Consider the following 11,405-nt stretch of genomic DNA (forward strand, 5'->3'; position numbering starts at 1 on the left):
TTCCTAAGTGTGTGTAGCGGTATTCCGAATCCATTCCTGTTGTTGTTTGTTTTTTTCTACTTTTTGCATTTGGAAAGGTTTTGCTAGCCCCCTCCCTTGGGCTACATATATAACTGCCCAGGACTGCGATCTATCAGTGGTGCCAGTTGTCTAATTAGCGTAGGGCACCATGATGCAAAAGGAAGCTTTTGTGTTTTCTTTTAAATCCCTTTCCAAAGAGGTCCACTTTGAGACGGAAAACCGACACGGTTTAAGCCGTTTGTGTGTCGGCGGCCCCCGGCCCCCCCGCCCTTGAACCCACAGTCCCTGACTTTGGGGTGCACTCATGGAGTAAAGATGGACCTGGCTACGTCTCCGTATGGTTTTCAGATCTTAATTCCTGATTCGCTGAAAAGGGCAGCGCTGCGCTTGGGATCTTTGGAGGCGGGGCAAGGCGGGGGCGGGGGCATCAGATGCCGCATGAGAGAGTGACGGAGGCAAGCGCTTTTGCACCTCATTTTTGAAGCAGGGGATGTTGGTGGGCTAAGAGGGACTTTTTGTAATAGATACTTATCCCGGCGGCCCCCGGCCCCCCCGCCCTTGAACCACAGTCCCTGACTTTGGGGTGCACTCATGGAGTAAAGATGGACCTGGCTACGTCTCCGTATGGTTCTCAGATCTTAATTCCTGATTCGCTGAAAAGGGCAGCGCTCCTCTTGGGATCTTTGGAGGCGGGGCAAGGTGGGGGCGGGGGCGGGGGCATCAGGCGCCGCATGAGAGGGTGACGGAGGCAAGCGCTTTTGCACCTCATTTTTGAAGCAGGGGATGTTGGCGGGCTAAGAGGGACTTTTTGTAATAGATACTTATCCCGGCGGCCCCCGGCCCCCCCGCCCTTGAACCACAGTCCCTGACTTTGGGGTGCACTCATGGAGTAAAGATGGACCTGGCTACGTCTCCGTATGGTTCTCAGATCTTAATTCCTGATTCGCTGAAAAGGGCAGCGCTCCTCTTGGGATCTTTGGAGGCGGGGCAAGGCGGGGGCGGGGGCGGGGGCATCAGGCGCCGCATGAGAGGGTGACGGAGGCAAGCGCTTTTGCACCTCATTTTTGAAGCAAGGGATGTTGGCGGGCTAAGAGGGACTTTTTGTAATAGATACTTATCCCACCGCCCCCTCGCCCCTCAAACAAAGTCCCCCCCGCCCCCGGCCCCTCTGAAGAGATTATAACCCAGGGAGGCACATTAACTCTAATCCCAATGCTTTTGAGGCCTGGCACCCCCGTACCACCCTCTGCCCCACTTGTTCCTGCCCTTCTGTTGTCCGGGGAGGGTCCCTGGCGGGGGCCCACCTTGTTTCTGTTTGCGGGGGCCAGGCCCACGGCTGTGTGTGCCGCATGCAGCTGTGTAACTGATTCCTCCCTCTCAAGAGATTAGGCGCTACATTGTCGCTCGGGCTGCTCATTTCCATGAGCACAGCCTCCCGCCGGCGCTCCGCTCGGAAAACACAGGGCCCCGCGTCCCGGGCTTCCTCGTCGCTATTGTCTCACAAATAGCCCCCCCGCCACCCGCTCACGGATGTAGATGTCACAGATGCCCAATAACCTCATTAGCGCCCGCAGGGAACACGAGCGCGTGGATGGGAGAAGTCAGCCATCATTGACGGGAATAAACTCCAATGTATTTGTGGCAGTCCAATGTATTTGTGGCGGGCCGACACACACATTGGAATGATGAAACAAGAATGGGCCGTTTTTCTGGTGTAGCGTCCCTCATATTCACCGTATTCCCCTGAGCGCTGTCATGGCCGCCCACCCTGAGCCCATGGCGCCTGTCACTCACCCAGCGGTGGGCCGTCAATCAGCTCGCACCCGGGGGGAGCCGGGTGGGGTGGGGGGGGCCTCGGGCCGCCCCTAAACAAAGACATACTTACATTTGCAAGCGCTTTCAACGCCAAGAGTGATAGAGTGCTGCTGATAAGAGCAATGACAAAGCACCCGGGGGGGGGGGGGGTCTTTGGGGGAGGGGGGTCAGATAGTACAGAAGTGGGAGAGCTTGATAACATTCACGCTTTGCTCACATCTGCCCATTTGTGCCCCCCCCCCCCCCCCCCCCCAGGAAAATCCCATTAGGAGCTCAATTGGCTCACAGATATTTGCGCTAAAGCATTTCATGCAAAACACCCCCCCCCCCCACATCAAAAATAAACTTTGAAATGTGGCCGCAACCTCCCAACCTGTCGCCCCCCTAAAAATAAACTAACAAGGTCGAGGTGTCGGCCATTCTTGCGGATTCTCACGTCAGGCTTTTGTGGTCCCGCTCCCATCTTCTAATGGCGTCTTTAGTCTTTAGTCTTTAGTCTTTAGGCTTTAGTCTTTAGTCTTTAGGCTTTAGGCTTTAGTCTTTAGTTTTTAGTCTTTAGGCTTTAGTCTTTAGTTTTTAGTCTTTAGGCTTTAGTCTTTAGCTCCTCTGGCGGGCGCTAGCGGCCTATCGCCATCCTAGCTGCGTCGCTAACCGCTAGCCTCGCAATTCTACTGGTTTGCATCTTTTTATTGGACGGGCGACGTTAAAACTTCATCAGATGGTCAATAGGAGCAGATTCACACTTTGCTCTTTTCTACTTCCGACTTTTTCTCTCTTAGTTTCCTAACTCATACGATCTTTCCTAAACACCCTTCTCTTGTAATATTTACACTTTAGTCCCTTAATATTTACACTTTAGTCCCTTAATATTTACACTTTATTCCCTTAATATTTACACTTTATTCCCTTAATATTTACACTTTAGTCCCTTAATATTTACACTTTATTCCCTTAATATTTACACTTTATTCCCTTAATATTTACACTTTAGTCCCTTAATATTTACACTTTATTCCCTTAATATTTACACTTTATTCCCTTAATATTTACACTTTAGTCCCTTAATATTTACACTTTATTCCCTTAATATTTACACTTTAGTCTCTTAATATTACGACTTTATTCCCTTAACATGACTTTATTCCCTTAATATTTACACTTTATTCCTTTAATATTTACACTTTAGTCCCTTAATATTACGACTTTATTCCCTTAATATTGACACTTTATTCCCTAATATTTACACTTTATTCCCTTAATAGTATGACTTTATTCCTTTAATATTTACACTTTAGTCCCTTAATATTTACACTTTAGTCTCTTAATATTACGACTTTATTCCCTTAACATGACTTTATTCCCTTAATATTTACACTTTAGTCCCTTAATATTTACACTTTAGTCCTGTAAATTTTACATTTTATTCCCTTAATATTTACACTTTATTCCCTTAATATGTACACTTTACTCCCTTAATATTTACACTTTACTCCCTTAATATTTACACTTTATTCCCTTAATATTTACACCTTATTCCCTTAATAGTTACACTTTATTCCCTTAATTTTTACACTTTATTCCCTTAATATTTACACTTTATTCCCTTAATATTTACACCTTATTCCCTTAATAGTTACACTTTATTCCCTTAATTTTTACACTTTATTCCCTTAATATTTACACTTTATTCCCTTAATATTTACACCTTATTCCCTTAATAGTTACACTTTATTCCCTTAATTTTTACACTTTATTCCCTTAATATTTACACCTTATTCCCTTAATATTTACACTTTATTCCCTTAATTTTTACACTTTATTCCCTTAATATTTACACCTTATTCCCTTAATTTTTACACTTTATTCCCTTAATATTTACACCTTATTCCCTTAATATTTACACTTTATTCCCTTAATATTTACACCTTATTCCCTTAATAGTTACACTTTATTCCCTTAATTTTTACACTTTATTCCCTTAATATTTACACCTTATTCCCTTAATAGTTACACTTTATTCCCTAATATTACGACTTTATTCCCCTAATATTTACACTTTACTTCCTTAATATTTACACTTTATTCCCTTAATATTACAACTTTATTCCCTTAATATTTACACTTTACTCCCCCAGTGTTATGACTTTATTCTCAGAATATGTAGACGTCATTCCCTTAATATTGGACTTTATTCCCACAATATTATGACTTAATTCCCTTAAAATTATGACTTTATTGCCATAAAATTATGACTTTATTCCCATAAAACAGTAATGGGGAAATAAAATCATAATATTGGGGGAATAAAGTCATGATATTATGGGAATAAAGTCCTGATATTATGGGAATAAAGTCATGATATTGGGGGAATAAAGTCCTAAAGAGTTTTTGACAAGATCTCCAAATGGCAAAGTTGTATCCTTTGGGGGGGGAGAGCATGCCCCCCCCCCTCTAATCTATGCTCAGCCTTCCCCTCCTAGATAAGATTTTTTCCTGCTTGAACCCGTGTGATGTTATCACGTCAGGCTGGGACAACAATCCAGATTCCATTTGGTCAACACCCCCCCCCCCCCCCCCCCAGAACCCCCCCAGCCCCCGGCGTAAACGAGCCACATCCTCACAGCAAACGGCGCAAAGCCGACCCGAGGGAGGGGTGAACGATGCTTCTAGTTAGACGTCATCAATGTCAAACATCAACTTATATGACTTATATTATATTTATATATGACTATATTATATTATATATCATATTTAACGACAGACTCACGTTGGAATATGTTAGTGATGGACAAGGATCGTCAAATGGCGGCCTAGATGGTAGAACATGTTCCACCGCCATTGATGTTCCTTTTGAAGGTGATACGAAGCGTTAGCTCTCACACGTTAGCATGTCTTGATAAATACTAGTAATGAAGTATTTGGGGATATATAAGTATATATAAGTATATAAGTATAAGTATAAAAGTAAAGACGTAATGTCGTAGCTTTTATTTATCCAGAAAGAAAGAAAGAAAGAAACTTCATCAAACTGAAGGCAGTCGTGAAATGTATTTTAGTCGGGAGCTGATATTTCCCAAAACTTGGCTACGTTGTCCTGCTGCTCAGCAAAGAAGGGGAAGGAAGAGAGAGAGTATTTTGGGGCGAGAGAGGAGGGAGCGCGGGCACGGAGGACGATATTCGGGGGCGTGGCGGTCGTCGCAAACGAGAAGTTCAATGTCGGGAAGAAAAGTCTTCACCAGATAAAAGTTGTCATGCAAATCGGTCTTTGATGGGATTTTCTCAAAGCTGCCGGCTTTGACCTGTCAGTCGACACCACCCCAAACACCCCCCACCCACGCCCCGCCCAGCCCCCCCTTGCCCCTCCCCCCGCCCCGCAGCTGGTGTATAAAAGCAGGCGGCTTCGCACCAGCAACACTTCCCCACCGTCCTGGTCCCGGTTCACGGCATCCACCGTCAGAAGGAAGGGACCATGCCAGCCTCACCGGCCCACTTGGGGGCCTTCCTGCTGGACCGCAGCGTGCGGGCCCTGGGTCTGGGTCTGGGTCTGGGTCCCCCCTACCAGCTTCCGGTCCTGGGGGTCCAGCAGCAGCAGCTGGCGGCCGGCATCCCCGTCTCCTACTCGGGACTTCACGGATACAACCTCATCCCCTTGGCGGCCCCCCCGCACCACCACCGACACGCCGCGCACACGGTGAGCTCAACACTTTTACCTTGCGCTGCTTTTCTGGGCTTTACGGTAATTAGTCCACGGAGAATATGATTTCATATCAAGTCCGATCATAGAAAAATGACACTTGCTAACTTGCTAACTTGCTAACTTGCTAAGAAAAGGGGAAAGGTCACCAGCCATCCGCGTCTTTCATTTCATAACAAATATGAATCCATAAATCCATAACTGCTGATCACAGAAGCTGATAAATAGACGGAATCGTAATGTTGCTTTTATGCATAATCCAAAAATATCACAATTGTCTTTATATCGCAAAAAATAGCAACGTAGAGAAAATATAAACAAATAAAATATAATAAATTTTGAAATTTGAATTAATTAATTTGAAATATCATGCACTATATTTGTACTAAGTACAAAATATAGTCAAATAGTAATATGATGCAGAAAAATATGAAATCATGAATAAAATATATCATAAAAATATCAATGTGAAATATAAAAAATATATTACATAAATTATAAAATATATAAATATTAATACAATAATTTGAATGAGTCAAACATTAGAAAAGTATGAAATCAAATAAGATGAATAGAATCTTAGAAGAAAGTGAAATAAAACAACGTCATAATATAAAGTAAAATATGAAATAAAATATAATAAAAATAGCAAATAATAAAAATAATTCCTTGAAGTCAAATCAAGTAGAAATAAATATGAACAAATGTTGGCTAATCATTTCTACCGTTGGAAGCTCCTGAGGAACATCTAAAGTTCTTGTCATCTGGTGGGAGGAGCTTCAGCTAAGGAGGTGTGGTCTTTGTGTTTGTGGTTTCCAGGGCAACGCCTTGGACCCGAAGCCCACGGCCGCCTCCCCCTACCACCACGCCCTCCTGGCCCGCGGGGGCCCCTTCTTCCCGCCTTGCCGGGTCGGGCCGGCGGAGGATCCCGGGCGCGGGGGCGCCAAGGCGGCCACCCGCGAGAGCACGGGGGCGCTGAAGGCGTGGCTGAGCGAGCACCTGAAGAACCCGTACCCCACCAAGGGCGAGAAGGTCATGCTGGCCATCATCACCAAGATGAGCCTGACGCAGGTCTCCACCTGGTTCGCCAACGCCCGCCGCCGCCTCAAGAAGGAGAACCGGGTCAGCTGGGCCTCCTCCAGGTCCAAATCGGACGAGGAGGAGGACGAGGAGCGGGAGAGCGACGAGGAAGAGGAGGAGGAGGAAGAGCCTCTGAGGAGATGTGCCGACGAGGAGCGGCGGCCCGAAGCCAGAACGCAGGAGAAAACCTCCGAGGCGACGGGGCCCCCGCCGCCGCCGTCCCCTCCGGACGGCAAGGACACGCCCAAACCCAAAATCTGGTCGCTGGCCGAGACCGCCACGTCGGCGCCGCTGAAGACGGAACGCGCGTATCAGACCGCCGGGAGGGTGTGGGCCGAGTGGGCCTCCGGGGGGGCCCCGCCGGTCCCCGCCCCCTACGCCCAAAGCCGCTGAGGACCCGGGAAGGCGGCATCCCGCCGAAGCATCCGTGCACTTTAGCTCTCAGACTGAACGCTTGGGACCGACCCACACCAAAGACGGAAAGACGGGCGGCGCTTCCCTCCGCCCGTCCCGGGCCCCCCAAAACTCCTGGCCCCGAATAAACGCTCCGTCGGGAAGGAGAGCCCCTCCTCGTTTGCCTTCTCGTTGCTGAAATGACTTTTTACGTTTCAGGGAATCACATTCAACGGTCCGACACATGCCCCCCCCGCCCCCCCCCCCCCCCCCCCACACCCCCCACTCGCTGAAATTGGACTTGTCCAATTACAGTTTTATTTCACGTTATGTTACACGTACTTATGGTACTTATGGCATCAACCAGTTTTTTTTTAGATATGAAAATCAAAATGACTACAAAAATAAATGTTGCATTTAAGAAATACATAAAAAATACTTTAAAACTCTTTAAAAAAGATAACATTTGCATTTTAATGGTATTGAAATAAATATTTCAATCGTCTTTAATTTAAAAAAACATTGAAAAAGTACATACTAGATACATAAAAATAGTATCTCGTGAAATAAAGGTGTTTGGAAGAAGTACATGTGTGTATGTGTGTGTATATATATATGTATATATATATAATAGAATAAACAACTGAATATTTGTTTGGGTGGAAGAATGAGAACGGGTCCAACTTCAGTGACCTCTGACCTCTCAATCCCGCAGACATCTTGTGAAAAGGTTTTGGCTGCAAGGACCAAGTGTCCCATTACTTTTGTTCACTTAAACAGCTTTGTTGTTATTTGCAAATGTGGAAAAGTCACGTGATTGTATTTTTTTTTTTTAAGTTGCAGATCACTTCCACGTCCACTAAAGCCTTTTGGTCTCGTGTGGTTTTTGCTGTCATGCTTCCGACATCTACCGCCATCGTGTGGCCATAAACTGAAACTACAACGGGCCATCTTTAAAAGAAGCGGGCTTGCTAAAAATTAAATATAATAAATACATAAAAAATAAATGCTACAACTAATGAACGATTACACCAAAACTAATCAATAAGCAGTTAAATAAAGTCAAAATCAAGCCTGATGTTATCACGCGTTCATCTGCCGCCATCGTGTGGTCAGGAACTGAAACTACAACCGGCCATCTTTAACAGGAGCAGGCTTGATAAAATTATACAGAATAAATAATGAATACATAAAAATAAATACTACAATTAATAAAAACCAAAAGTAATAATTTCAGTAAGTAGGTAAAGTAAACATTGCAGAAAATTAATGAATGTCTGCTAAAGTTTATATTCATTCATTTTTTCAACTTGCTTCAAATGCACTTTTCTGGTGAAAAAAATGGAAGTAACCTCACACACACTCAACAGGGGCCCCAGGAGCACCCAAAAATGGCATAAAATGGCAAAATTTTAGGGCGTCAATTTTTGAAAAAAACGTAAGGGGTTAGTATGTCGTTTTTTTAATTTTTTCAACTTGCTTCAAATGCACTTTTCTGGTGAAAAAAACAGGGGAACCTCACACACACTCAACAGGGGCCCCAGGAGCACCCAAAAATGGCATAAAATGGCAACATTTAAGGGCGTCAATTTTTGAAAAAAACGTAAGGGGTTAGTATGTCGTTTTTTTCATTTTTTCAACTTGCTTCAAATGCACTTTTCTGGTGAAAAAAAACAGGGAAACCTCACACACACTCAACAGGGGCCCCAGGAGCACCCAAAAATGGCATAAAATGGCAAAATTTTAGGGCGTCAATTTTTGAAAAAAACGTAAGGGGTTAGTATGTCGTTTTTTTCATTTTTTCAACTTGCTTCAAATGCACTTTTCTGGTGAAAAAAAACAGGGAAACCTCACACACACTCAACAGGGGCCCAAGGAGCACCCAAAAATGGCATAAAATGGCAAAATTTTAGGGCGTCAATTTTTGAAAAAAACGTAAGGGGTTAGTATGTCGTTTTTTTCATTTTTTCAACTTGCTTCAAATGCACTTTTCTGGTGAAAAAAAACAGGGAAACCTCACACACACTCAACAGGGGCCCCAGGAGCACCCAAAAATGGCATAAAATGGCAAAATTTTAGGGCGTCAATTTTTGAAAAAAACGTAAGGGGTTAGTATGTCGTTTTTTTCATTTTTTCAACTTGCTTCAAATGCACTTTTCTGGTGAAAAAAAACAGGGAAATCTCACACACACTCAACAGGGGCCCCAGGAGCACCCAAAAATGGCATAAAATGGCAAAATTTTAGGGCGTCAATTTTTGAAAAAAACGTAAGGGGTTAGTATGTCGTTTTTTTCATTTTTTCAACTTGCTTCAAATGCACTTTTCTGGTGAAAAAAAAACAGGGAAACCTCACACACACTCAACAGGGGCCCAAGGAGCACCCAAAAATGGCATAAAATGGCAAAATTTTAGGGCGTCAATTTTTGAAAAAAACGTAAGGGGTTAGTATGTCGTTTTTTTCATTTTTTCAACTTGCTTCAAATGCACTTTTCTGGTGAAAAAAAACAGGGAAACCTCACACACACTCAACAGGGGCCCCAGGAGCACCCAAAAATGGCATAAAATGGCAAAATTTTAGGGCGTCAATTTTTGAAAAAAACGTAAGGGGTTAGTATGTCGTTTTTTTCATTTTTTCAACTTGCTTCAAATGCACTTTTCTGGTGAAAAAAAAAGGGAAACCTCACACACACTCAACAGGGGCCCCAGGAGCACCCAAAAATGGCATAAAATGGCAAAATTTTAGGGCGTCAATTTTTGAAAAAAACGTAAGGGGTTAGTATGTCGTTTTTTTCATTTTTTCAACTTGCTTCAAATGCACTTTTCTGGTGAAAAAAAACAGGGAAACCTCACACACACTCAACAGGGGCCCAAGGAGCACCCAAAAATGGCATAAAATGGCAAAATTTTAGGGCGTCAATTTTTGAAAAAAACGTAAGGGGTTCGTATGTCGTTTTTTTCATTTTTTCAACTTGCTTCAAATGCACTTTTCTGGTGAAAAAAAACAGGGAAACCTCACACACACTCAACAGGGGCCCCAGGAGCACCCAAAAATGGCATAAAATGGCAAAATTTTAGGGCGTCAATTTTTGAAAAAAACGTAAGGGGTTAGTATGTCGTTTTTTTCATTTTTTCAACTTGCTTCAAATGCACTTTTCTGGTGAAAAAAAAAGGGAAACCTCACACACACTCAACAGGGGCCCCAGGAGCACCCAAAAATGGCATAAAATGGCAAAATTTTAGGGCGTCAATTTTTGAAAAAAACGTAAGGGGTTAGTATGTCGTTTTTGTTCATTTTTTCAACTTGCTTCAAATGCACTTTTCTGGTGAAAAAAAACAGGGAAACCTCACACACACTCAACAGGGGCCCAAGGAGCACCCAAAAATGGCATAAAATGGCAAAATTTTAGGGCGTCAATTTTTGAAAAAAACGTAAGGGGTTAGTATGTCGTTTTTTTCATTTTTTCAACTTGCTTCAAATGCACTTTTCTGGTGAAAAAAAACAGGGAAACCTCACACACACTCAACAGGGGCCCCAGGAGCACCCAAAAATGGCATAAAATGGCAAAATTTTAGGGCGTCAATTTTTGAAAAAAACGTAAGGGGTTAGTATGTCGTTTTTTTTCATTTTTTCAACTTGCTTCAAATGCACTTTTCTGGTGAAAAAAAACAGGGAAACCTCACACACACTCAACAGGGGCCCCAGGAGCACCCAAAAATGGCATAAAATGGCAAAATTTTAGGGCGTCAATTTTTGAAAAAAACGTAAGGGGTTAGTATGTCGTTTTTTTAATTTTTTCAACTTGCTTCAAATGCACTTTTCTGGTGAAAAAAACAGGGGAACCTCACACACACTCAACAGGGGCCCCAGGAGCACCCAAAAATGGCATAAAATGGCAACATTTAAGGGCGTCAATTTTTGAAAAAAACGTAAGGGGTTAGTATGTCGTTTTTTTCATTTTTTCAACTTGCTTCAAATGCACTTTTCTGGTGAAAAAAAACAGGGAAACCTCACACACACTCAACAGGGGCCCCAGGAGCACCCAAAAATGGCATAAAATGGCAAAATTTTAGGGCGTCAATTTTTGAAAAAAACGTAAGGGGTTAGTATGTCGTTTTTTTCATTTTTTCAACTTGCTTCAAATGCACTTTTCTGGTGAAAAAAAACAGGGAAACCTCACACACACTCAACAGGGGCCCAAGGAGCACCCAAAAATGGCATAAAATGGCAAAATTTTAGGGCGTCAATTTTTGAAAAAAACGTAAGGGGTTAGTATGTCGTTTTTTTCATTTTTTCAACTTGCTTCAAATGCACTTTTCTGGTGAAAAAAAACAGGGAAACCTCACACACACTCAACAGAGGCCCCAGGAGCACCCAAAAATGGCATAAAATGGCAAAATTTTA

General features: G+C 43.3%; 1 protein-coding gene across 1 annotated transcript; it reads left to right on the forward strand.

Annotated features, from left to right (window-relative positions):
• The first annotated feature begins 2,093 nt into the window (after nt 1–2,093).
• irx7 (iroquois homeobox 7) lies at nt 2,094–7,867 on the forward strand. The gene is made up of 2 exons (XM_058052440.1): nt 2,094–5,527; nt 6,350–7,867. The coding sequence occupies exons 1-2, from the start codon at nt 5,306–5,308 to the stop codon at nt 7,001–7,003; spliced, it is 876 nt and encodes a 291-aa protein (XP_057908423.1). The 5' UTR covers nt 2,094–5,305; the 3' UTR covers nt 7,004–7,867.
• Nucleotides 7,868–11,405: the final 3,538 nt, after the last annotated feature.

The sequence above is a fragment of the Doryrhamphus excisus genome, chromosome 16 (assembly GCF_030265055.1).
Source record: "Doryrhamphus excisus isolate RoL2022-K1 chromosome 16, RoL_Dexc_1.0, whole genome shotgun sequence".
Lineage (NCBI taxonomy): Eukaryota > Metazoa > Chordata > Actinopteri > Syngnathiformes > Syngnathidae > Doryrhamphus > Doryrhamphus excisus.